The 25,328-nt window shown below is 49.7% G+C and overlaps 11 protein-coding genes across 11 annotated transcripts; 5 read left to right on the forward strand and 6 right to left on the reverse strand.

The window, feature by feature from the left end:
* Positions 1-24: 24 nt before the first annotated feature.
* On the reverse strand, positions 25-3,264 carry EJ05DRAFT_503940 (transcription elongation factor Spt5; the record flags this gene model as incomplete). Its single annotated transcript, XM_033747493.1, has 4 exons — positions 25-402; positions 451-2,607; positions 2,661-2,897; positions 2,950-3,264. The coding sequence occupies 4 exons, from the start codon at positions 3,262-3,264 to the stop codon at positions 25-27; spliced, it is 3,087 nt and encodes a 1,028-aa protein (XP_033596855.1).
* Positions 3,265-3,611: 347 nt separating this feature from the next.
* EJ05DRAFT_513890 (60S ribosomal protein L34) lies at positions 3,612-4,268 on the forward strand (the record flags this gene model as incomplete). Its single annotated transcript, XM_033748475.1, has 4 exons — positions 3,612-3,697; positions 3,755-3,768; positions 3,875-3,998; positions 4,089-4,268. The coding sequence occupies exons 1-4, from the start codon at positions 3,674-3,676 to the stop codon at positions 4,266-4,268; spliced, it is 342 nt and encodes a 113-aa protein (XP_033596856.1). The 5' UTR covers positions 3,612-3,673.
* Positions 4,269-4,683: 415 nt separating this feature from the next.
* Positions 4,684-7,039, reverse strand: EJ05DRAFT_503942 (uncharacterized protein; the record flags this gene model as incomplete). The annotated part of the gene is made up of 4 exons (XM_033747494.1): positions 4,684-5,552; positions 5,604-5,893; positions 5,940-6,760; positions 6,812-7,039. 4 exons carry the CDS (start codon positions 7,037-7,039, stop codon positions 4,684-4,686), a joined length of 2,208 nt encoding a protein of 735 aa, XP_033596857.1.
* A 431-nt stretch (positions 7,040-7,470) lies between these two features.
* Positions 7,471-8,640, reverse strand: EJ05DRAFT_513892 (alpha/beta-hydrolase). The gene is made up of 3 exons (XM_033748476.1): positions 8,017-8,640; positions 7,677-7,960; positions 7,471-7,626 (listed from the first exon to the last, which is right to left on the reverse strand). Exons 1-3 carry the CDS (start codon positions 8,490-8,492, stop codon positions 7,556-7,558), a joined length of 831 nt encoding a protein of 276 aa, XP_033596858.1. The 5' UTR covers positions 8,493-8,640; the 3' UTR covers positions 7,471-7,555.
* A 668-nt stretch (positions 8,641-9,308) lies between these two features.
* EJ05DRAFT_494401 (MFS general substrate transporter) lies at positions 9,309-10,672 on the forward strand (the record flags this gene model as incomplete). The annotated part of the gene is made up of 6 exons (XM_033746195.1): positions 9,309-9,401; positions 9,444-9,869; positions 9,905-10,186; positions 10,253-10,348; positions 10,421-10,490; positions 10,545-10,672. The coding sequence occupies 6 exons, from the start codon at positions 9,309-9,311 to the stop codon at positions 10,670-10,672; spliced, it is 1,095 nt and encodes a 364-aa protein (XP_033596859.1).
* Positions 10,673-11,227: 555 nt separating this feature from the next.
* On the forward strand, positions 11,228-12,905 carry EJ05DRAFT_443396 (L-lactate dehydrogenase; the record flags this gene model as incomplete). Its single annotated transcript, XM_033742085.1, has 4 exons — positions 11,228-11,255; positions 11,305-12,615; positions 12,675-12,748; positions 12,813-12,905. 4 exons carry the CDS (start codon positions 11,228-11,230, stop codon positions 12,903-12,905), a joined length of 1,506 nt encoding a protein of 501 aa, XP_033596860.1.
* A 320-nt stretch (positions 12,906-13,225) lies between these two features.
* On the reverse strand, positions 13,226-15,565 carry EJ05DRAFT_520441 (peptidase S41 family protein-like protein; the record flags this gene model as incomplete). The annotated part of the gene is made up of 2 exons (XM_033748740.1): positions 13,226-14,526; positions 14,569-15,565. The coding sequence occupies 2 exons, from the start codon at positions 15,563-15,565 to the stop codon at positions 13,226-13,228; spliced, it is 2,298 nt and encodes a 765-aa protein (XP_033596861.1).
* A 1,488-nt stretch (positions 15,566-17,053) lies between these two features.
* EJ05DRAFT_468814 (SPX-domain-containing protein) lies at positions 17,054-20,021 on the reverse strand. Its single transcript, XM_033742886.1, has 4 exons — positions 19,161-20,021; positions 17,493-19,111; positions 17,119-17,443; positions 17,054-17,067 (listed from the first exon to the last, which is right to left on the reverse strand). Exons 1-3 carry the CDS (start codon positions 19,846-19,848, stop codon positions 17,381-17,383), a joined length of 2,370 nt encoding a protein of 789 aa, XP_033596862.1. The 5' UTR covers positions 19,849-20,021; the 3' UTR covers positions 17,054-17,067; positions 17,119-17,380.
* Positions 20,022-20,127: 106 nt separating this feature from the next.
* Positions 20,128-21,838, forward strand: EJ05DRAFT_513896 (NUDIX-domain-containing protein). Its single transcript, XM_033748477.1, has 2 exons — positions 20,128-20,787; positions 20,846-21,838. Exons 1-2 carry the CDS (start codon positions 20,300-20,302, stop codon positions 21,717-21,719), a joined length of 1,362 nt encoding a protein of 453 aa, XP_033596863.1. The 5' UTR covers positions 20,128-20,299; the 3' UTR covers positions 21,720-21,838.
* Positions 21,839-22,141: 303 nt separating this feature from the next.
* On the forward strand, positions 22,142-23,347 carry EJ05DRAFT_503949 (uncharacterized protein; the record flags this gene model as incomplete). The annotated part of the gene is made up of 4 exons (XM_033747495.1): positions 22,142-22,157; positions 22,234-22,344; positions 22,404-22,476; positions 22,534-23,347. 4 exons carry the CDS (start codon positions 22,142-22,144, stop codon positions 23,345-23,347), a joined length of 1,014 nt encoding a protein of 337 aa, XP_033596864.1.
* A 48-nt stretch (positions 23,348-23,395) lies between these two features.
* EJ05DRAFT_140893 (uncharacterized protein) lies at positions 23,396-24,574 on the reverse strand. Its single transcript, XM_033739233.1, has 3 exons — positions 24,465-24,574; positions 23,939-24,262; positions 23,396-23,885 (listed from the first exon to the last, which is right to left on the reverse strand). The coding sequence occupies exons 1-3, from the start codon at positions 24,477-24,479 to the stop codon at positions 23,445-23,447; spliced, it is 780 nt and encodes a 259-aa protein (XP_033596865.1). The 5' UTR covers positions 24,480-24,574; the 3' UTR covers positions 23,396-23,444.
* Between the last annotated feature and the right edge of the window lie 754 nt (positions 24,575-25,328).

Consider the following 25,328-nt stretch of genomic DNA (forward strand, 5'->3'; position numbering starts at 1 on the left):
AGCACCAAACTTATACACAACTTCTTATTCGTATCTCGGGTCATCATCTCCAGTTGCCGCTGGTGTTGGTGCGCTCCATTGTCCCGGCGTCTCAGCAAATCCACCTGGAGTCTCTGCATAGCCACCAGGCGTGGGAGCAGCATACGCCCCAGGCGTTGGTGCTCCCGCCGGTGTGGCGTAGTTGCCATAAGAGCCAGCACCGTAGCGAGGCGTGGCATGGTCTCCAGGCGTCGGTGCAGCAAAGCCTGGTGTTGGCGCATCATATGCCGCGGGCGTTGGGGCGCTCTGGTAGGTGTTGGACGGCGGCGAGGCCGCATTGCGAGACGCAGATGAGCCCCATGTTGATGATGAAGCGTCAGTGGCATAAGGGTTAGGGGTCTTGGCAGAGGCAGACCACGTTGACTGTTGAATTTTAGCGGAAAACCACGGTTGGGATCGTTGAGCACTTACGTTTCCATAGGCAGTTCTACTGCCATCATTACCACCATACGCAGTACGGCTACCATCATTTCCTCCGTATGCGGTGCGACTGCCATCGTTTCCGCCATACGCGGTCCGGCCTCCGTCATTTCCGCCTTGCCATGCGGGCGTCTTTGCAGAACTCCATGCTGGAGTCTTAGCACCACCGGACTTCCATGCAGGCGTTGCTCCGCCCATGCGCGAGCCTCCCCATGATGGCGTCGGTCCAGCAGCGTTGGGTCCAAAGCGTCCTGGTGTACCACCGCCGATCTTGGGACGAGTATTCCCAAAGCGGTTGAAGTCGACTGATTGACCGGTGATTGGATCTTTGATTGCAAGAATGTCTTTTTTCATGGTGATCGTCTTGCTCTTCGTGTGTAGCTCCACTCTTGCTTCCAAGTCAGTCGTATCTTTGACAATGCCCAGTAATCCTTTGTGTGGCCCTTTTTTAACGTGCACTGTCTTCCCAATGAGCTTGTCTCTACCGAAGGTTTTGGGAGGTGCCATGGCACCACCAGCATTCGGTGCACCATTGCGGGGTTGCAATGCTGGATTCATCTTGGTGAGATCAGGACCAGCGTTCTGAACGCGTCCCCCCTTTGCAGCCACAGTCGTGACATTAGTGCTACGCGTCACGAAAATACCGGCATTCTCGGTCTGTTGTCTGTTCTGACAGAATAGAAAGTTCCTGTGGATGTGCATGATGCGACCTTGCTTGGACTCCATACCTGATTCTTTGACAGTATCATCGGGTCGAAGTTCGGACCCATCACGATCAGTAGCTACTGCTCTAGCACGCTTCTCGATCTTACTTGAGATCTGAGACGGAAGCATCGTTCGGACAGAGCCATTCTGGTCGAGAACCTTGAGAGACTCACGATCGACGCGAACGATGCACGCGACGGTCGAGACGTCCAGCTGAACAAGATCGTAAAGGTCGTAGACCCCGCTGCTAGGTAAGTTGGTTGCAGCACTTGCCAGTCGAAGGTCCCTCGATAATACCGGCATCTCTTGGTTGTTGGAATCTGCTAGGAATGTCACTTGATCGCCCTTAACCTTGACAACCATTCCAACTTCATCCTGATATTTGCCAGCCAAGACCTTGACATAATCACCCTCAGCAAACTTCTTTCTGAGAGCCTTGATGGGTGCCTCTATAGTCTGGTCTACCAACATCCCTTCGGTGACTTTCAAGGTGACAATTTCTCCACGGACAGAAATAGCCCGTCCAACCACGCCTGCTTGTTCTCCTTGACTAAGCTCGACGAGATCGCCGGGGAGGAAAGCATCTGCCGTTACGCTGTTTTTCAGTGTATTTGCTAGAGCTGTCAAATCAAGTTCTTCGGTTCCATCAGCCGCGCCAGCGGCAAACTTGCTGACTTCATCAAGCTTCGGATTGACATTCTCTGTTTCCAGGTATGTTATCCGATAGTCTTTGATCAAGAAGCCGTTCTCATACGAATCGCCCTTGTACGTGTAGTCTCGCCTTCCCAACCCACCGTTCACAGAAAGGAATTTGGCATTTCTTCCTTTCCGTGCCTCGGTCTCGTTGAATAGTCGCTGTGGAGGTCGAGGCATGTTCGCAGGCTTTCCGAATTTGCGTTTCTTGTCAGTAGCCGGTGCGTTGACATCTTCGTTAAGACCATAATCCAAGCGGGGAATGAGCTTGACGGTGACATCTACACCATTCGCTTCCACAGCTACGACCTGTGCAAGATCTCCTGCATACATTGCAGGCCTCTTCATGCGTACGTAGGCTCCTGGGTTGAGTGTCTTCGACTTAGTGACTCGAAGGAGGTCCGGCATCTCATTGACGGGTATCAAGATCATCTTTGTGCGTGGGTAGCAGAACGCGATGCCCTCGGTGGCCGTGAAGACTGCATTTTGGGTGCGTGCTTCAATGTATATGTAGCCAGCCATTGTTCCTGCGCCTCGCTCGAAAGCAGAGAATATTTGGAGGGGCTCTCGCGTCAGTGCTTGCTCCTGTTGTCTTTTCGTGATCGAGAATATGACTTCCTTTTCTTTGCCCGGCTTGCACCGTACTCCCCAGATGCTCGGATCATCTACTGAAGGGAGCAGCAGTCTTTGTGGTACCACCGCTGAGTCTATTGCAGCGGCTCGACTGCGGCCATATCGTTCGCGAAGTGCCTGAAGTTGCGATGTCAACGATTTGTACAAGCCAGTCTGGTGAAAATACTTACTGCGGCCTGTTTCTCAGCATCCATACTCGCCTCCATCTCACGTTGTCTATCCAATTCGCGATGGCGACGATCGTCTCTATTATCGTCGCGCACATCTAGGAGATCATCGGGGTGCACTTCTTCTGGCATGTCTCCCTCCTCGTCTTCCATTTCTTCCTCGTCTTCCTCGTCAACTTCGGCTTCGACATCTATGAACTGTAGTCTTGCGTCGCGCTTTCTTCGTTTTCGTGTATGCCCCTGGGAAGGTTAGCCATAGATTCGACATATATGTAGTGTGGTCAGCACAAACCCGAACTTCATCTTCTTCATCGTCCTCCTCTTCATCCTCATCGTCATCGTTCCCTAAGTCTTCGCCTTCACCCTCCTCATCTTCGTCTCCGCCAGCTTCATCTTCGTTGTCCTCATCGCCACTTTGGTGCCTACTCCGCGATCTTTTCGTAGGACGCGACCCTTGTTCATCTTCATCTTCAGCTGGAGGTCGAGATCGTCGGTCTTTGGTGGCAGGAGGTTGCACATCATCTTCATCTATATGAGCCGAAGGATTGAAGTCTTCTTCATCATCCGAGTCATTAAACTGCTGGTCCAAGAAATTTGAGGTCGACATAGTAATGTGAGTGGAGGTCGTTCGTGGACGTTGAGGTAATACGCGTAAGGTGACGAACAGATCTTGAAGGGAATGAACAAATAGCAATCGTTGTATCGCCTCGAGAGATTTTGAGGACCTTCAGTATCGCTTAGGCTGAGATGGACCTTAGTTACCTATCGCGAGGCAACTATATACGAACACGGTTCACGGTTTCTGTAGAACCGCATCCAAATGTGGCTAGACCTGAATAAGACCTAGGGTTGTTACGGCACAACTACGGTACCGTGGCCACGCTAGTGGAATTTAGGGTTAGGGCGACTTTGCTGCTTAGCGATGAGCCCACAGCTCAATTCAACCTCGACAATTTCGACATTAGCGAATTCGCGACGACGACTCTACTAACATCACAGCATCCAACGTCGCCACGATGCCTTCCACAAGACTGACCTACGTAAGTAACTCCTTATCACATCGCCACTGTCAACTCACTAACATTGACCCTTTCCAGCGCCGAAGGAACCCGTAAGTCCCTGAGCCTAAACGCACGCACAATTTTCCGTCTCGAACCCTACGACCTCAGCACCAACGCAACCCTTAGGGAACCCGTATAATGACATCTGGGAAATAGATACAACACCAAGTCGAACAAGGTTCGCGTCATCAAGACCCCCGGCGGTGAACTACGATACCTGCACATCAAGAAGCGCGGCACTGCGCCTAAATGCGGTGACTGTGGCATCAAGCTCCCGGGTGTAAGTTACCCTGCTGTTTCAATACTCCATAGGCACATGAGTTCTTGGACAGTGTAGATATAAGGACAAGCATCTGACGCAAGATATTAGATTCCCGCCCTCCGTCCCCGCGAATACGCCACCGTCTCTCGCCCTAAGAAGACCGTCCAGCGTGCCTACGGTGGCTCGCGCTGCGCCAACTGTGTCAAGGACCGCATTACCCGAGCATTCCTAATTGAGGAGCAGAAGATCGTGAAGAAGGTGTTGAAGGAAAGCCAAAAGAAGCGTTAAAGCGAGGGGAAGAGAGGATGTGCTGGGGTACGGTAGACGGTGTTTCTTGACCACGGTTCATCATATAGGGAAAATATGGGATCCCTAGGAGCTCGCATTGTATGTGGCAGTTGGAGTGGCAGATATTCCCGCGCCTTGAAATAACGTCCAAACTCAATTCTCCCACTGATGGAGCGTGACGAGCAGATTTGCCCCGACACATGGTCATGCCATTCTAGAATAGGGATATTTCCTATTGTCTCATACTCGTGTACAGAACAGACTACCTCCGATACCGTTATGAACACCATGCATCGAAAACTTGAGCCGTAAGGATATGCCCATCCCTTCCCCCAGGTCATAATGTAAACGCCATGCTATGCTTTTATCGACCACTAATCACTTCTTAAAATATACTGAAAGACCAAGCCGAGGCCTACTGAGGAAAATTGGGGAACCCAGCATTGTAGTCTGTATTCCATTCCTGATCGAAATCTAATACCCAGCTGACCGGGTCAAAGAACTCGTAGCTATTTGCTGCTGTATTAGCAAGCCCATTTGCCATGCCTAAAGGCATGTTCAAGGCTGCCGTAGCAGCTGGGCCACCAATACTAGCAGGAATGCCTAGACTACCGTCCAGAACACTGAGATCTGCTCCACTAGTGTTCGCAAGACCTGGCGGTGGCGTTGAGTTGGAACTTGAGTCTGGATTGGTTGGGTTCTGCACGGCGGTTTCGAGTTGCTCTTTCACGTGTGTCTCGCGCCAGCGCCATACACTGTCGAAAACGACACTCATGCTCATTCGACTGCGGACTTTGAGACGAACGGCGTCTTCTGACATGTCGAAGCTGCCTTGTCGATTGAAAGGAGTATGTATGGCCGCCATGGGTGAGTTCGATTTTGACGGGTTGGACGCGCCCCCGCTGCCAGATTCCTTCCACAATTGTGCGAGAACTTCGCAGAGACGCATTGGTAGATCGTTCTGCTTCGTAGAGAAACAACGAGCCATACGTACAGCATTACTGAAATACTTGCGACTATCGCAATTGATGTAATGAACTGTATAGTCAGAGTTGCATAACTTTAAGAGGGCAAATCCCGCCGCCAAAAGCATCTGAAAAATTATATTTGGAGCGTGATGAAGACGTTGCGCTTCATGTAGGCGCATCGCCTGGTCAATAAATGATGTGGCGGCATTATACAACTCCAGTAGATCCTTCCTTATCCTGGGATCGGAAGTTGTGTCGAAGAAAGAATATAATCGGAGGTGTAGATGGACTGCCTTCTGGTAAAGCCATTCGATATCTTTACATAATTAGTCATACGAAGCACATGTCATGACTACCGAAAACTTACCAGTGAACAGAGGCTCCATATCAAGGGTCTCGCGAAACAGTGATTCGACCTCAATTTTCGCGAAAGACGGTGCGTCTTGGTTATGCGGATGATAGAAGGTATTTCCGGACTCGTCAAGAACATGATTAGCATAGATATTCCTTACAATCCTATCAGCGGCCATCTCAAGCCGCAGCCTTGCGAACAATTGAGGTGAGAGTGCCGTAAGGGGCTCTTTCGGATTATACTTGATGAATTTTAGGGTCGAGTCATATTCGGTGTTTGGAGGCTGCCCGTAACCTGTGGATACGCTGTTGATTGTCAGTGGTACACTTCAAGCAGGCGTAGTTTACGCACGACTGGGCGACAATGTTACAAACTGCCCACGTTCGTGTGCGATCATCTATATCTTCTCTCTGGAGCTGAATTCTATATCTGGAGAAGTCGTCTGCATGCGCCGGTTGATGCAGGCCAATTTGCATGGCAACCTGCATCATGAGTCCACATAACATAAAGGTAATATCAGTCGACGTCCGATCGGTAGGAAGTGGCCAAGTGCAGTGCAAGCACAGCGCTTTGACGACGTGATGATTTCCAGGAACTTCGGCAATGGTCCCCCATAATAATCCTGTCAAGGGATTCTTCATTCGCTCGTAGTCTCGCGGGTCTGACTTGCGCGCAGCGACGGCAATAATAGTCCAGAAAAGTAACCTTGAATCTTTCAGGTATTGGTCTGGTGACTGGTCAGGGTCGAGAAACGGTAGATAAGGGTGGTATTGATCGAAGAAGATTTTGAACAACTCATTGACTCGATCTGGGGCATAAAGTAGTTCACCAAGGGCATGTAGTTTAACGCCACTTGGACTTCCTCCTCTTAGATCAAGCAGTGAGGCTACAGCCTGGTGTGGACCTAGAAACTCGTCTTCATTCTGCAACCTGTTATACGTTTCGATTTGTGGTATGCCGCCTGAGAACGGTGTAGACGCCGAAGAGTGCTGTATAGGCTGTCCCGACATCCTGCTCACTTGTTGTTTGAGCTCTGCTATCTCGCGTTCCATTTCAGCATGTCTGCTTCGCTTGCCGACGCGCTTGAAATTGGGCTCAATCAAGCATGTGAGCTTGTGTTTGCGGCATCGTGAGCAAGGAACAAAGGGATCTTGTTGAACATCGCATCGCAACTACTTGTCCATTAGCAGAATGGAAGCTTGAGGAGGGCAGAATACACCTACCTTCTGCTGGCGGCACTCATTGCAAGCGCGCTTGATCGCAGGCTGCTTCAAGCCTCTACCGCCGGAATCAATTGGCGATGTGCCTCCATTCCCATCATCGCCGTCATCGCTGTCGCGAGCCCTCTTGCTGTTCTGAGCTCGTAGGCTCGTTGGGCTCAAATTGTGCTGGCCAAATTGCCCATTGCCATTGCGCGCTTGATTGGGAGTCGTCGGCGTGATGGGATTCATCTCACCATGCTTCTGACGATATGATCTGGGGAAGCAGTCCCGATATCGCTCTCGAAAAGAGTGGCTGACTTCCGAGTCGAGGGGCTCTAAAGACGCACGAGCTTTGCAGCGGGGAAGTCGCTAGAAGAGAACTACAGATCTTGACCTTAGGGTTCACTAACTACTTGACTCATCTTTTCACGAGTACATCATGTAGGTACGACCCAGACACCTGCTCACGTGTGGTTGCCCATGTCTTCCCGTGATGAAGCGCATGTCGCATAGATATCAAATGCCTATCTGGCGGTGTGCGACGGATCCATACTCACCTAGGCAGGATTCTGTGCGTGGAGTGTCCGATGCATCGACGGATACGTTTGTTAGCATCTCACGAGCATCAATCACTGTTGCGCAGTACCAAGCAGCCCTACAAAACCAAATATTTCATCTGTATTGGTGGAGTCAGACGTGGACACTAATACATAAGTACTATGTTGTATTGCACCTCATCTACAGGTCGGCAGCTAGACTTCCAGATCACAATTTTTGCGTCAACCAGAAGTCTAGATATTCAACGATTGCCTTCAAACTCTGCTCTTTTACATATCCTAGTCAGCCATTAGCACATCAGCAACTATGAAATGGGTCCACTGCTCACTCTCGTAAGGATTCTCCAGGTTCGCTCTCAATGCAAAGCCATGCTTTACCTTAGCAAACAACTGCACCTGGAACTCCCTCCCATCCTCCGTCAACATTCCCACTGCACGATTCCGGTCCTCCGTCCCAAACGTATGGTCAATCTGACTACAACTCAGGAACAATGGCTTCCTCAAGCAACGAAAATGGCTTTCTTTTAGAAACGCCGGGTGCGCAAACGCTCCTGCATCGCAAATTCCCGCATCCGAAAGCTCGTTGCAAACAAACGGCGCGCCGAAGCAATACCTACAAACATTATCAAGACTCTCCTGACTTCAATGAGGCTGCCAGGTCAAACCTACCCAACACAAGCAAACTTCTTTCCTTTCCCAAACCTCTCCCTCACTTCATCCACCCACTTTGGTACCGCCCCTTCCGCAAACTCCATATTCACCCTCTTCCATTCCTCATAATCAAACCCCGGTTCACTCACCCCATCCGTGCGATGCTTCCACACGGGATCACCGCGGAAATAGTCTGGGCCAAGGACTAGGTACCCGGCGTCTGCAAAGGCGTCCATAACCAAAAAGCCGTTTGCGAAGAAGCCCCAAACATCGGGGAAGTAGAGCAGGACGTGGCCATTCTCACTTGAGGAAGGGGGCTTAACGATGTAGGTATCGAGCGAGGCGATGGTTTCATGGGCGCCGCGGGGAGTGCCAGTGTGTAGAGTGCCTGAGAGGCAGCATGTGCTGGGGGGTTTTGCGAGATAGTCATTATCGTTGGGTGCAGGCCGTTGGAGGGTTTCTGGGATGAAGCCCGACACCGATGCCGATGCCATCGTCGGATAGAATTGATTCTATGTTAAATGCTTTTGATATATCGATTGGGTGCCCTGATATTATCGAGCTACTATGCACAGTCTGAGCTGGTACTAGGCATATTGCGTCAACTTCTCCACTTACGCTGAAGCGGATCGGGATCTCCTCTACAAGGTTGTCGGAATAGCGGGGTGCAGGTGGTTGTCCCGTCTGGAGCAAGCATTTGGTAGGAAAGCTCTAATTCCAGGGAGGGCAACGATAAGCTACCGGAACATGAAAATCGGCTGTTGTATCTGGGAGATCTCCGCATCAGAGAATCTTGGCTGCATTAGTAGATACAAAAGACAGCTTGACGCTACGCGAAAGCCCTATATGAGTCTTGAATACTGAATTACAGTAAGTTATTGTTCGCTGAAAGATGTTTCCAATCGTGTTTACCAAGATTCCAGATTCAGACACCTCATGCTCTACTACACATATTAACTCTAGACTTGAAGAATGGTCAAGCATCTTCCATTCATATCTCCATGGTAGTCTCGACCTTCTTGTCTTCGTCAAAGCAAGCATGGAGAGAGTGGATGTCTACGCCAACGATCCAGGAAAGAGTGAAATTATAGGCATACAGCGCGACAATCAGCTCGAGCCAATGAAAGTTCATGATGCAGTTGAATACGCAGAATACCGCCAAGGACTAGATCTAGATATGTCAAAAGCTAAGGTACTTTTCATGTCGTGTGCCTTTCCCCTATCTCACTGTTCATCCAGGAAACTCGCGTACGGTGGAAAATCGATCTATTCGTCCTGCCTATTTCCACTTCACGCAATGCCTTCAATTCATGGACCGTACAGCGCTAAAGTACGCGAATCTGTTTGGGTACCAGGAAGCATTAGGTCTCGAAGGAAACCAGTTCAGCTACCTCTCAGCCATGGTGTATGCTGGATACTTCTTCGGGCCGTATCCCAGCGGTTAGCTTATTAGACGCTTCCCGGCGCAGAGGGTGATTGGTGTGAGCTGCTTGCTCTGGGGGATCACGGTCTTGATTTTGACCCGGTGCCGCTCGTTCTCTAGTGCACTTGCGGTGCGATTCTTACTAGGGCTGTGCGAAGCAGCAGTAACACCGGGCTTGACCCTTATGGCTGGATTCTGGTGGACGAGGAGAGAGATTCAGTTGAGGCAATGCCTCTGGTATTCGTCCTTGGGTTGGGGTGGCATCATCGGATCATACATCTCGATGGGTGTTTCGAAACTCCCTGTAGATCTGAAGCCGGAACGATGGCAGTTCATATTTTTCATACTTGGTGGAGTGACTTGTTTATGGTCCTTCCTGATCATATTCGCCTTGCCAAATGCACCTTCCAATGCTCGCTTCTTCACAGAAAGAGAGCGGATTGTTGCTGTGACAAAGTTGCTGGCAATCAAACTGGAATTAAGAACAAGAAGTTCGATCGTAGCCAGGTGCAGCTGGCATTCATAGATCCGAAGGCAGCCCTGCTATTCGTCTCTGTGTTTGCGGCTGCAATCCCGGATGGCGTCGTTCAGAGTTTCAGTACTGTCATCATCCGCGACCTTGGGTTCTCAACGACGCGAACAACAGAGCTGAAATCAGTAGGCGATGCGGTACAAATAGTGGCACTCGTGATAGGAGGAATAATCATCCTCAACGTCCGCCAGTCTCGACTTTTGGTGGCTACAGTAGCCAATATCCTTTGTACTGTCGCAGCTGCCTGTACTGCGTATCTTCCGAGATCAAACACTTGGGGCCGGCTGATATCATTCTAGCTGGTAACCGCTCAATCTGTCGGATTTACAGTCTCTTTGACGACCCTCTCTTCTAACATAGCTGGCTATACCCACAGATCACTTACTAGCGCATTAGTATTTACAGCATATTGCTGAGGGAATTTTGCTGGTCATTTTGTCGTAAAGGCCTCGGAGGCTCCGAACTAGTCGGGAGCAACAATTGGTCTCTTGGTGGGATACAGCATCAAGCTTAGCTGTCATCTTCTTGCTTTACTAGGTTAGTTCGTGCATCTCAGAGTCTCCAGAAGCTAATCAATGCTTCTTGCTACAGGGTACATGTATTTTACCAATCGATGGCGAGATCGACAATATGACTCGGCAAACAAAGAGGCCAGCGATGAAGCCGGTATGCTTGACAAGACAAAGTTCCAAAACGAACACTTTCGATATGTTCTGTAAACAGTGTTGCATAAAGTGTACACGTCCACGCGACGAGCGGCTTTACACGCGTTGACTTGAAACTTAGCGTCTTGGCACCCTGTTCGTGAGCATTTCACTCTAATACAAGCTTGAGTATCGTCTTTTCTGTACCTATGTGAGCTGAATCTAAACAGCCGGAAGAATGTCTGTAGATCCCTAAGCACACTTACCTCGTGAACTAGGATATTCTGCCGTCATTAGAGATATGCGACGAAACTTACGCAACGGAGCGGCAAATGATCTACTCGGCACATTGGATGCCGATCCCCAAGTTTCGGCGTTTGAGGTGGAGTTGAGTTGCCGGCGTCCTGATGATTCCGACCTCAAGCATCCTCGTCCCAGTCTCGCGCTCTATAGCCTTAGACTTCACACCCTCATATTACGGTCTCTTGCACAGCGTTCTGGATAGTACATTCTCACTGTTAAAGTAGTTATATCATAGACAGCAAGCACAATTCGCGACGCGAGTGCACTTCTAAGAGAGGGGCGGGGCTTGTGTGCGAATCAAGTTGCTTGGATTCGTCAGCGGTCAAGATGTCAAAAGTTTACGACTACGCAGAAGGTAGTTTCGAACACCCTGGAACAAGCCCAGCATACTCATACGACTACAGTTGCGAAACACAGCACTGCAGAATCATGCTGGGTAGTCCTCTACGGCGCCGTGTACGATGTCACAAAGTTCATCCCATCACACCCTGGTGGTAGCAAAGTAATCCTCCAGCTCGCTGGTCAAGACGCAACTGAAGAGTACGATCCCATTCACCCCCCAGGGATTCTTGAAGAGAATCTTAGACCCGAAGACAAACTCGGCACTATCAACCCTGATACCCTCCCATCGACGACCTCTCCTGAGTCCCCTGCTCTATCCTCAGCTCCCTCAGCTTCCTCCGGTCCCCCATCTCTCTCCTCCCTTCTCAACCTGACCGAGATTGAAATCGCCGCGACATCTCTCATCAGCAAGAAAGCTTGGGCATACTACTACTCTGCCTCGGACGATCTCCGCTCCAAAACTCTCAACAACACCGCCTACACATCCATCCTCCTGCGCCCCCGGATATTCATCGATTGCACTCGCTGCGATCTCTCCACGACCCTCCTCTCTCACCCCGTTTCGCTCCCAATCTACGTCTCACCAGCCGCGATGGCGCGCCTCGCACACCCCGACGGCGAAGCTGGTATCGCACGCGCATGCGCCAAATTCGGCGCCGCACAACTCATTAGCCAGAACGCAAGCATGACGCCGGAAGACATCGTAGCAGGTGCGGAGCCTGGACAGGTATTCGGATGGCAGTTGTACGTGCAAAACGAGCGGACAAAAAGCGAGGCCATGCTAGCACGAATCGCGAAGCTGCCGGCCGTGAAATTCATTGTGCTGACGCTCGATGCGCCGGTGCCGGGAAAGCGCGAGGACGACGAGCGGGCGAAGAATATTTCTATTCCTCAACCGACAAGCGCTGCTGTGCAAGCGGGAGAGGATACGAAGGCTACCCCTGGTGCACCAGGTCCCGGCGCTGGTATCGGCGCAGCGTTGTTCTGGGGCACGGCAGCGGATCTGACATGGCGTACGACGCTCCCCTGGCTGACTCGACATACGCGCCTCCCCATCGTCCTTAAGGGTGTTCAAACTCACGAAGACGCATACCTTGCCTCGCAACAATCGCAAGTGCGGGGCATAATACTGTCGAATCACGGGGGTCGAGCGCTCGATACGGCGCCACCGGCTGTACACACACTGCTGGAGATACGGAAGTATTGTCCGGAGGTATTTGAGCGGATTGAGGTGTGGGTGGATGGCGGGATTAAGAGGGGCACGGACGTAGTGAAGGCGTTGTGTCTGGGGGCTAAAGGTGTTGGGATCGGGAGAGCAGCACTGTTCGGGTTAGGCGCTGGGGGTCAGGAAGGCGTTGAAAGGACGCTGGAACGTGAGTTGTTCTCTCTGTTGTCTAAGTGATTCTATAATCTATACTGACGTTGAATCCAGTCTTGAAGGCGGAGACGGAGACATGTATGAAGCTGTTAGGTGTGGAGCGAGTGGATCAGCTAGGGCCTCAATTTGTAAGTCACATGCCATTAAATGATATAGACCCAAGGACAGACCGCTAACAAATCTTGATGGTAGATCAATACTCGTACGGTCGAGCGAGACATCTACGATGGACCAGCGAACCTCGAACGACCGACTTTGTGGGAGAACACAAGATCAAAACTGTGAAATGGAAACACGCTGTGGACGAGTCTCTACCACAACGATATATCAGCCTTTTTCATGATGACATGAATCCCCCAGGAAGTTCATCCAAGACACTCAAATATAATCAGTCACGTCATACAATTTTGCAGGTCATAAAAGTTTCTCATTATTTTCGCCGTGATCATGCATGCCGGCTTACCTCTATCTAGGAGGGCTTATAGGATGGTTCACAGGAAGTATTTAAAGCATTGATACTCCATGCTCATGTGAATTTCAAGTCCACATCCCTCACTCTCACAAGAATCGTTGAGCTTTGTCTACTTTCGGCGTCCTCAGCCTGTTCAGGGCATCATGAAACCACTGATATCAAAGTCCATACCATGAACGTCGGTATGGACCTCCATACTCTCGAGAAGTTGATCGCGAGAGACTCCATCGCGTGGACGAAGGGACTTGCGTGGTGAGAGGCTTTTGCTGGCTTCACGCTTGCCGAAGGTCTTCTCGTATGGAACCGGTTCGGTCTCAACAGCAATACATCTACTATTATCGTTCCACACCGAATCTGCAACAGCCTTCCAGATATAAGTGATGTCAATTGTCATTTCGGGCGTATAGAAGATGCGACAGTCGGCAGGTTCGTAAACGAATTGTAGTGGAATCTGGTTCTCATCGCCCTCACGGATGCCATCTCGAACGTTCAGACCTGGGCTACCTGCTGCGCGGTTGTAGGGTATCATACTGGCATACCCCTCAATTTCAACTTCTTTTGGATTCAAAGCCTTCGCATCGCTCACGGCCTGTTGAATATAACCGAATGGGAAGTTGTTGGTTCCCTTGACACCTCCAACGGCTTGAATTGGGTTCGTATTCGCTCTTCCACCTAGTGCGATGATCTTCACACCAGCTTGTTGTTTCATCATTTCGGAGAATATGGTGCATGTTGAGGCACAGTAGCCGTCCGTCACCATGATGATATTATCAGCTTCGAAGTATTGCTGGGTCAAGTTGGCACGATTATTGTATCCCGTGATGTTTATACCGCCGCTATTGTATGGAGTCAGAGGATCGCTAAGATTCCATCGATTGAGACTGGTGTACTTGTCACCGTCGACTTCGTTCGGTCCAAACTTGTCTTCCCAAGATTGCCATGGTTCGTAATTCTCGTCTGCGTCAGACCTGTAATTGAAGTATGATGATACGATGTCCAGGACGGTGTAATTAGTGTTGTAGGTACGCGGTATACCCTCAGCGAACATGCTATACGCCTGGCCAATCTGATTGAGGGCATCGTTGGCTCGAAACCTATTGGCACCGTATGGGAGAATGGAAGGAAAAAGCTTCTTGAAGAGATCATAGCCTTGAAGAATGGTACCACCGCCGTTTGCCTGAAGATCAATAATGAGCTTTTTCTTGCCATCTGCGTTTGCTTTCTTCAGAAAAACGTCCCCAGCGTTCTGGAAAGGAATCTCTAGTGAGCCTGTGCTGACAAAGGAAGGGACACGTAACACAGCAACGTCCTCAAACCCCTCGCCTTCAAGGTAGTATCCACTGATCACATAGGATGCCTCCACAATGGCAGAAGGATATCCAGGGAAAGCGGGCTGTATCGGTGCCGCTTGTCTTTTCGATGCGGTAGGGGCGACTGGGTGTAATCTGATTCGATTTTCCTCGTCGGGAATAGCACCGGTAGTTCCAACGCTCATACTTGATGCTGATGTTGAGCCATAGTAAATGAATCTCTTAGCAAGTTGTTCGCCAGTGGTGATTCCATCCCAGGTTCTAGCTATCACGCGAGCCTGGTTGACGAAAGTAGTCTCACTACCATTTGCGAATGTGAGCTTTGTTGTAGCACCTGGGTAGACGAAGCGACCACGTCCACTGCCTGAGAATGCACCATTGCCAGTTCCTAGACCGCCAAGAGAGACCTGAGCCAAGTTTCGAAAAACATTGTTATACAGAGCATCTCGGTCCTGCAAGGAGCCCGACTGGCTGAATTCTTCTATCCACTCTTCTACGTCCGTGTCGTCGATCTTCGTAACAGCCGATGGGGTGTAGGTATTGTTGCCGAAGTGAAGAGCGACGATGTCTTGGTAGCCATAAACACTAGGCAACTGATGGCCGTCATCAGAGACTGAGACTAGAACGGCTGGACGTGCCCATGCGAAGATACCGCCTACTATATCAGGGATATACACGAAGTGGCCATCGTGGGTTGACTGAAATAGGGTGTATAGGTCAACACCGAATTCGTATTCGGATTTGTACTTGTTATCATTGACCTTTTCTGCGAGATCAACTAAACCACCGACAACATCAACAGCATCCTGGACTTTCTCAAGGTATTCTGCCGGGGGATCTTTGAGGTAAGATAACGTGCTCTGCCAATCGATATATGGGCGGATTCCTTCGATGAGAGCCAAGGCTGAAGACTTGTTTAGCGGGACAGAATTAAGGCAATCGTGAGCCAATTTAGCAGGTACAATAGGTGCCGTAGTTGGTGTAGCAAAGATGGCAGATGCGACAGCACCACATGGCGTCGAAGCATTGTTGTTCACCTGGCGTCGGAAGAATGATTGGGTTTCAGCTTGCCGAGGGCGGGAGAAAGGGCTGACTGGAGAAGTAGAAGAGAGTGTAGCCAAGCTCACAGCGGCCAAGGCTAGTGGACCAGATAGGAGGTGCATGAGTGGCTAAAGAAGAGACCAGAATGCGAATAATCGACGTAAACGAGTGGACGAGGGTGGGAACTGGAGATGGAGATGGGTCCGAGAGGTTAACGAGCGACGTGAGGAGCAGTGAAGGTGCTGCTTCGGTTGTAGAGGAGAGGATAAATGAAAGGAGAAGAGGGCTGGACGTCAGAGGAGAAGTTGGTGAAGTGAAAGACCGAAGGTGAGCGCGAGCTTGTTGAGGCAGCTGCGATTTAAACTCAGTGTAGCTAGCAACTGCAACGTCCTCGGGATAACAAACAGCAAGACCAAAGACGAGATCTGTGAATCACAACCTGGTCTTAGTGTGGAGCTGAAAGTGAATAGACGTCGCGTCTGGATTTGAAAATCAAGAATGAATAGCAACGAATGAGTAACAACAAAAGCTCCGTGAAAGTCGAAGAATGACAGGGCAGTTAGCAGAAGTGTCTCCTGGACGCGCTTTCTGGACGGAAGAAGCGATGGCAGGCTATAGAAAAATGAGAGCGAGGATATGGAGGAATGAATGAGAAGGAACAGGAGACTGATAGGACTTATGCTCTACTTAACGGGGAATTGTAGGTCTACCCTAGGCTATAAGAGGTAGCTAGAGTGTGGTTCCAAATGATATCACAGACCCACGATATGTTGAGATGAGTGATATACACATAGTACTTTGAATATGAGCGAGGGAAAAAGAATATAGACAAGATTACACAAAGCCTACATGCCATACCTATCAAGTACAACAGCTGTGTGCATGCTGTCAAGGGAGCCAGCCCCTGGTGACCAAGCCGCATACCTAGGTAGCAAGCACCTACAAGCAATTTGCATAGTGAAGGGAACGCGCCGCAAGCTGTCGCAAGGAGAGATTGTCCTAGGTAGGGAGTCTAGTTACAGGGAAGTCTTGCGCGGAACATGGCAAGAATGCCCCGAGGCGTTGGCTAATGCACGAAGCTGATATCTTTGGGTATGACAGCAGCTATGTCTGTGATCAACGCTCACAACGTTGCATGCAAGCATGCGGTGGACGGATCCAGTCACTCAGGGTACAAGCAACCAGAGCTACAATCATGATCGCAACTGGACTGACCGGGGACCCACTTGGTATATCGTCATTGTTATGGGCCATCTCAAAAAGAATATTATGGGATGCAGTAATAGATGATATCGGAGAGATGATGTAGATCCGGATCAGGGGAAAAGTGGAATGGATCAATGGATGAGTCGGTCCTTTGAAACCGCCAAGCCCGCCCACCTTCCCACCCCTGACATTATAGATCTCCAAAGCCGTTTTTTCAGACGCTTGTTGTTCCTTGGCTTCTGGTCCTGTCGTCAAATTATATCAGTGTATGTAGCAATACTTTTTCTGGACAAGATAAGTTCTGACAGCATTAGTTATGAATTGGGTCTCGTGAAACCTGCAATCTACCGACTATCGAAGTCCCATGTCGTACTGCATTCGCACAGAATATGTTTGTTTCGAATAATCGACGTTAGTTGTAGGTATCCACCTAGTCAAACGTCCTCCCTTTTACTGATTTGTTCTGTAGCACCATTAAATCGTTCGATCTTTCCTCCACACAATGTTGGTGCTTGGCCATCCCCGTTGAAGATGCAAGTAATGAATTGTGCCGTTGCGGCCGGCGCAGATTTGTGGTTTCACGACACCTTGCCGCTGAAATACCTTGTAACTATGTATGTATACGTATTACTTTTTACCCACTATTGATGCTCATTACGATTACACTGAAACACAGGACGAAGATGATACGCAATCTTCATATCCTTAATCCTGGCCCAGAACTACTCTAATCAAACCTGTATTGTCGTGTTGTGATGGTGGTGATCATTGCGCTGCTCCAACGCCGCCCGGTACTACACAACTTCGTCAGTCACGATGCCACACATTCCGACCTTGACTAACCTTGAAAGCAAAATTCAGTACCAGTGCGACTGCTAATCCGACACAAATGACGACTGGTCCTATCACTGAGTCGAAGTCCTTTCCACTCCTCTCTCGAATGAGTTTACTCCTGTACATGTAGATTGCCCATCCCCATCCAAGAATGAAGATCGCTAGAGCTGTGTATACATACGCAAGAGTAACGGCAACGGTGTTGTCCACTCCTGCGGCATTGTACAGACCCAAGGAGAGTGATGCCAGTAACACGGCAACATGCTGCCATTTGACAAACGTACGCTGGTTTGCCAGCCATACTTTAGGCTCCACAATCACCTCTCCTCGATCCTTAAGCCAATTCGTGGGCTCCACAAGGCCTGGAGGTAATTTCGCATTCCCAAAGCGTTTGGATTGACCGTACTTTGAATTGGAAAAGGATGGAATAAAGGACCGGATACCTGTCCGGCTTCGCTTCGTGCGCTTGCCTTGAACGCCATCGTCGTCCGAATCTTCGTCCTCGATAGCAGCATCCTTTCCGCTTTCTCGCGTGATTGCCGCCATCGAAGCTTTCCGTGCCATCTCGGCTGTAGCTTTACCTGGCCTTGAAGGAGCTGACCTGCTGGCTGGTGAGCGAATGGGAGAACCCATCGCCGGCTGAAAGCTCTGTCTCGCCAGACTGCTTTGCGTACCAAATAAACTTCCAACAGCAACATCATCTTCGGCAGCCTTGGCTTTGCGTTCTTGCTCCTCTTCGAACGCTTTTTGTGGGTCTCGGCGGATGTCTGTCTCCACTTCACTGAGCCAGAAAGGAAAGCTATTGACGTAGTCTTCGAAAAGGACCGCAATGCCATGAACGAACTTAGAGAAGCGAGGGGCCGTCTTTACCAGATGAGAGTCCATGAGGTCAGACACCCATTCATAATTCTTATTTCCCTTTATACGGATCTCTAAAAGCGCGAACGGAAATCTGTTGATCTCGCCTTTCTTGACTCCACTGAATGGATACTCCATCTCATTATTGTCGATATCTGTACGATGCCACTCAGCCGGATCTCGACATGGTCTAGACTGATCCAAAGCGTCTTCACGGATGAGACTGAGGTTCGTGTCCAGGGAAATCCTCACTCGGTCGTCTCCGGGTATCTGAAAGGCGGTCCGGGTGTAGTTTGCACGTACCATCGGCTCGAGCTTTGCATCCTGTATCAGTTGGCTAATATCATTGACTGCTGTTTTATAGTCTTGGACATGGGCGGAATCTTCCCCGAAGCGATCCTCCAGTTTCTTGACGTTTTTCTCTAGCCTGTTGTCACGTGTAATGAATCCTTGAACGTATTTATCTTTAGTTGAGAACCTCTGCTCCTCGCTCACATCACCTTCTTTGATGATCTTTTTCTCGACCAAGATCTCGGGCTTTTCAGCTAGTTGTCCATACCATCTGAGTCTTAAAGAGGCAGCATTTGGCTTGTGATCGACCTTATCAGTATACAGTGAGAAGTTAGGGTTGTCGAAGTATATGGATGTAATCGTAGGGTCTCGCTGGGAGCCTTCGGCGATTTTGGAAGTCTGCGGGTTGTATACAAGGACCGGCAAACGGCGCAAGATTACGGTCTTGACCTCGAGAAGATTCTCAGGGTGAACCCAGACTAGTAAGATTAGTTTCCACCATGATTTGATTAGTATTATACCACCCACATTTGTGTGATACGAAAGTCTCGCCACCGGTCTGGCCTTCACTGAATGACAAGCCCTCTTTCTTTCCCTCCAAACTTTGTCTGACGAACGAGTACATTGCAGAAAGCTTGTACAGGAGTGGAGAGTAGTCCTCCGAGTTGAATGGCAGAGCAGCCAAGCGGACCTGAAGAAGAGGTCGCACCCTGTACATATGCCCTCGTTTACGATCATGCTTCTTCGCTGCCTTCAAAAAGCCTGTATAGTTGATACGACTGTACTTTTCTAGCTCATTTACCTCTTTCGTAACGCTATCCAGCTCTTTGAGTGTCTTCTTGAGGATCGTCTCGCGCTCGTCATCGGATACTTCGCGGGTGGCAGATGACTTGGTTATAACATCTTGATCTTTGCTGTCTTCGGAGCCTTGTGGGCGAAGGGATAAGGGTTCAAGATCGTTCTCGCACGCTGACGTACGGTCGCGAAGTTTTTGATAGGTCTGCGCTTGGAAATCGTTCACTTTCTCCAATTGGACGTTGACTAGTTCCTCGACAAAATTGCTCTCATCTTCTTCCGTCCACTCGTCTTCATCTCGTTCAATCGGTGATCCATCGCCCTCGCTCTCTTTGAGGAGCTTCTTGAGCTTTCCGTAGTCAATATACTTGTCCTTCCAAGGGCCGTAAACAGACTTTCGCAACGTGCTTCCAAAACGCATCTCTAAGTTATACTGGGTTAAAATAAGAAACGATTGTGGCCCGAATTGCGATGAAGACTCTTCTACGGTTCAAAGATTTTGTGAGGAGCTCGAAGATTGCTAGGAATTGACTTTTCAAGGCCGGGTATAAAGAACCTGTTGCCCCTCTGGTCGTCGGTCAAGCTTGACGGTCGGCCAATGGCCAGCCACCGAAAAGGGCACGTGCGGACCTACACTAAGATTACCAGCCACTGCGCAACTACAGTAGGTAATTACCTCCCTCTCGGACAGCCCAGGTAGCTTGAAGGGAACTAGTGCGGCTCCGCGTCACTCTAACTCTAACTCTCTCCTAATCTCTGTATGGATGAGATCTGTTTGACGCGCGCTTATCGCGTTTTTGGCGTCGCCTATACGTATTGGGAATGCAACTCACTGACTTCAAGCTTCATCTTCGTCTCACCTATGCTTCGTTATGACTTCACTGTGCAGTGACCCTACAACAGGTGTCACACATCATCTTCAGAATGCTCTTCTGGACTTAGCTACGAACCCATATCCGAATGTCCCGAGCCCACCGGAAACCAAGAAAAGAGCCTCTGTGGCAGTGATACTAAGAATACAGCCTACATATGCGTACTGGCCAGAGAACACGCCAGAGTATAGGAGACACAAAGAGGCCGACTCTTTGCCCGGCCGCTTGAATTCTTTCTTCAGCCAAAATTGGACTCAACATGGCGACCCGGAGGTACTTTTTATCAGAAGAGCTGCCCGCCAAGGGGACAGATGGACGAGCCATGTAGCCTTACCTGGAGGCAAGAGAGACCCAGAGGACAAAGACGATCATGCAGCGGCTGTACGAGAAGCTTGGGAAGAAGTCGGTATCGACTTGTCTGACACGCAAGCTATCTCAGCCGGGAACCTTCCGCAAAGAGTTGTGACTACGTCCTTTGGCAAAGTCCCGTGAGTCTGGGCAATGTGTGTGAGGTACTCTATACTAGTATTGCTGATATACATTCAGTCTTATGGTCCTCTGCCCTTACGTATTCCTCCTGACGTCCGATAAGGCACCATCCCTACGACTCCAACCAACCGAAGTTGCCTCGGCGCACTGGGTTCCTCTTCGAGCACTCCTATCTTCCAAACAACGGACATACGAGTACCAGGATGTTTCGAACCGATTGGCTAAGAATGAAGTCGGTATCAAGCGCTCATTCTTTCGCCTTATGCTCGGACGGATGCTGTTCGCAGCCATACACCTCATACCATCACAAAGTCAATACTGTAGCTCCATTGAAGAATTCATACCCACAGAGAGTACTAGAGAAAGTGAAATTAGAGGACCTAAAAGAGATTTGGCTACAATTCTGCGAGGGGGTGTGAAGCCATATACCTCTTCTCCGTCAGAAAAGCCGTTGCTCCTGTGGGGCTTGACCCTGGGGGTCATGGCGGATTTCCTGGAATTGCTACCACCTCATACAGCACTTGAGCTCTGGACATACCCTACATTTACTCCCTGGGACGTCAGACTTACATTGTGGGTGATGTCATGGCGGTTCCGGAGTCAGAAGAAAGAGGAATTAGCAACGGATGGGCTGGGACCTGATGCTCTCGTTAGTGATAGCAATGTTTTGAACAATGTGCAGTCGTCTCCGCTTGAATCATACGCATATCCTTATCGGAAACCCGCGGAATGTGGAATCGGTGGTCTTGGAGCTGGAACGTATTACGATAAAATCAGGAAGTGCCAGGTTTCTCGACAAGGAGCAATCAGTATTCTCCTCGAAGGCTATTATGAGATAGTTCGGAAGGCTGTTGCGATCGCACTGATTGGTCGATTCTCCACAGCAACGCTGGCTGCATACCTAATCTGGTACAAATTCAGAAGAAAGTAAATAAAGTTAAAGGAGCTTCAGTGTTATTGCAGATCATGCAAGCTTCGGCAGGAATGCAAATTTCCTACTACGCTTGGTCATGGTAGCAATTTTTAGCATACCCATAACATTATCTTGCCAAACATGTGAACGCAGCTAGTTTGTTGTGGAGTGGTTCGCTTTAGCGGCTTTCCCCCTCGGCGCGCAGTCAACCGCGGTAGTAGGAACGTGAGACCGGGTGATGCTTGACACGCGAGCGTCTTTATACTAAACCTCCTCATCTCACCATGGTAGACTACCTGCCACTTGATCTTAACCTCCTCCAGCTGTTTTGTTAGTCATGCGAGCTTTGGTTTCCTTATTCCATTATATGCAATCGACAGATAGCTCGCTCTGTCGGCGATAGTGCTTGCACCTTCAATGTGTCCAGCACATCTCTCATCATGTCCGACTCAGTAGGTAAGTGAAGATCCGTCTTGACCGCGGTGCATTTCTCTTACAATCAAATAAGCTGTGCTGACAGAGGACTGCCTAGATCGCGTTTTCAGTCATGCGCTCAACACAGTGAACAAGATACGGACTGGCTCGGAGAAACCCCCAGCCAGTGTCCGACTAAAGCTCTATGGCTTATACAAGCAAAGCATGGGTACGCATTCAAGATGCCCCAATCAGCAGATTTCGGTGGACTGACAAAGTTTATCATAGAGGGGGACGTTGAGGGGATACAAGAGCGTCCCGAGGGCCAAGGAGAAGAAGTTCATAGGGCGAGGGAGAAGTGGTAAGCATCACTAACAAGGATGACCAGCTATTACAAGCCTGTTAACGAACCTCGTAGGGACGCCTGGAAGTCGCAGCAAAGCCTCACCCGGACCGAGGCAAAGCGACGGTACATTACAACTCTTATCGAAACAATGAATCGATACGCTTCACCGAGCCCGGATGCTCGTGAATTGGTCGCCGAACTTGAATTCGTCTGGGACCAGGTCAAATCAAATGTCCCTTCCTCATCTTCATCATCGCCGCTACAAACTATCGGTGGAGGGTCATACCCTGTCAATCTAGGCTTCTCACAAGATTCTCGCCAGTTCCGAGACTCGCCGCCGCGAGACTACGAAGATACAAATACAGACGCTCCAATGAAGGTCCTCAGTCCATTATCGCAGAGTGAAGTGGACGAAGTAGAAGAGGCGGCAGATGAAGAGTTTGTAGATGCTCAAGATTCCCGCTATGATGTGCAAGACGGACGAGATTCAGAACGGAATGCAGACAAGGAGGTCCGCCCGTTGCCAACACCCTCCCCAGACAAAAAATGGAGGAAAAGTGTTGAACAGGCATTGGTCAAGATGACTGCAGAAGTGGCGGCTTTACGAGAACAACTCCAATCGCGGCGAATATTTGGGGTGCGGCGGCAACACAGCTTTTTGGGATGGTTTACCTGGATCACATGGACTGGGCTTAAGATCGTCGCAGTTGATGCTATCATACTGTTCGTAGTCCTGATCTGGATGCGACGAAAAAAAGATCGTCGACTTGAAAATGCGATCCGAGTTCTGCTCGGAGATGCAGCAATCCAAGTCAAGAAAAGCAGTGCACAAATGGGCGCCAACATCGGAAAAATTGCGCTACCGAAACTACCAGCCAAAAATTGATCATAAAGTGTAAGCTTGACACGGAGGAAACTAGACATGAATAATTTCTATATTGACAGTAGAGAGCAAACGTGTTCACTCATACCGGCTCAACCAGCTAGTCACACGAACTCCGAAGGCCACACTGTACACTCTTGTCACATCCCGCGCGGCCACCATTCCAACCTTGCAACCTGTTCGCGATATCGTTGGCATATGCCCTGGTGTGAGGGTCGAATGGAGAGATGTTCAAGTTTCCATTGCTGATCGATCCGCTGTTGTACATTCTTGCAGCAGCGTACGGAGTACCAAAAAGGGACTGGTCAATCCAACCCATGAGCGTTGCGCCGCCGTTGAAGTAATGCAGCAGTCCAGGTTTCCCCTGACCTCCTGGATCCTTCTCAGCTGCGATTCCACAAACGCCGTCTTTGATCATAGCCTTGATGCTTCCGTTGGGGTCAGCGGGGTCGTATTTTTGCGAACCATCACCGGCCTGCATCAGACCGCAATGCGAGCCCGAGCCTTCTGTCATACAATGAACATGTACATTTCCAGTGGACTACAGGAAGTCAGCTCTCGGTCTTAGTTAGGCTCTCGTACGAAGACACTCACCTCCTGCATGATCTCGGCAAGGATCAATCGTTTATCAATTTGCGTCTTCTGAGACACTTCTGTGATGGCGTTCTTCATGAATCCAGCCTCCTCCTCATTGGTTCCAGCCATCATCATGACAGGCTTGTTGATCTCCCACATGGCGTCGAAGCTCACCCATTGCGTCTTCGCAGGAAAATCAGGGATCTTTCCCGAAGTTACGCACGTATATGTGGAATCTGGATCAGATGGCGCAGATTTTCCATCCGTCGAGTCGGAGGAGTACCATGCCAAAAGCAGCTCATTGCTGTGTGCTGTACACACGCCGTAAGCTTCGGCAGGTGCCTGGCGAGCGACGTGAGTATGCGCTTGATCGAGCTGTATGCCTGGATATGCCAATGCAGAGGAAGCGAAGAAGAAGAGAGAAATGGGGGCCTTGAATTGAGGTCAGCTAATCAGTCCGAATACGATTGCCAAAAAGTACAAGTTATGATGTATACTAGAACACGGGCGCAGCGTGCTTGAGAACCCACAGATCGCGACGTACCTTTGTCTGAACCATTGTGAAAGCAAAAAGTATCACGATACGCTAATAACTGCAAAGGGTATTGGACAGGAAGAAGATATTCAGTCAAAGGAATCAATGGTGAGCCAGGAAAGCACGATGCGTGTTATCAATCACCATCTCCGAATGTCTCCAGACCTTATATACATTACACTAAAGCCATAGTAAGGCGACCGATTTAGAAACCCTAGCCCGTGTTAACCAACAACCTCATCATTATAATCATTATTGTGCTGGCGGCGGCGTATCTAGCCGTTTCACGGTCGTAGTGTTCGCCAAGACCGGCTGCTGGGATATTTTTGGACACATAAAGATCCGTGCGTGATGGTTCCTGAGCAGATCTGTTGGTTCGAGGCAACATGTCAGCGTGAGTGGCAGTAAGCTTGGACTTTGCTGCGGGACTTGTTGTGGGGAGAAGGTCTGGAATAGAATTCCTGAGTGGGATGAGTAAGTGTTTGGCGGTGGCTGCGGTATGAGATTTGTTCGTTCTGGTTGTGATTATGCGCGGCCCATGCATGCATTCGTTTCTCCTCCCTTATCTTGTGAGTATGAATACGGGAGGCATGCGTGTTCGACAACACTTGTTCCGAAGTAGCAAAAGCATCTTACTGTCTCTGTGCCGTACACGAGACGCCCTCACAGGTCGCTCCCACTGATCCCTCACAGAATGCCACAGTCTTTTAGATCATGTCCAGTCCTGCAGCAGCATAGCGCCCTTCACCATGAAATCTTTCCTGATTTGCTCGGCACTTCGTCTTTGCGACACGTATCTGGAAACACCCGGTGCCGGCGCAGATATCTGAGCAGCTGCTCCGGGTAACTCATCAGGCTGATATGCGGGCTTTT

Source organism: Pseudovirgaria hyperparasitica, assembly GCF_010093815.1.
Source record: "Pseudovirgaria hyperparasitica strain CBS 121739 unplaced genomic scaffold EJ05scaffold_16, whole genome shotgun sequence".
In the NCBI taxonomy this organism is placed as follows: Eukaryota; Fungi; Ascomycota; class Dothideomycetes; order Acrospermales; family Acrospermaceae; genus Pseudovirgaria; species Pseudovirgaria hyperparasitica.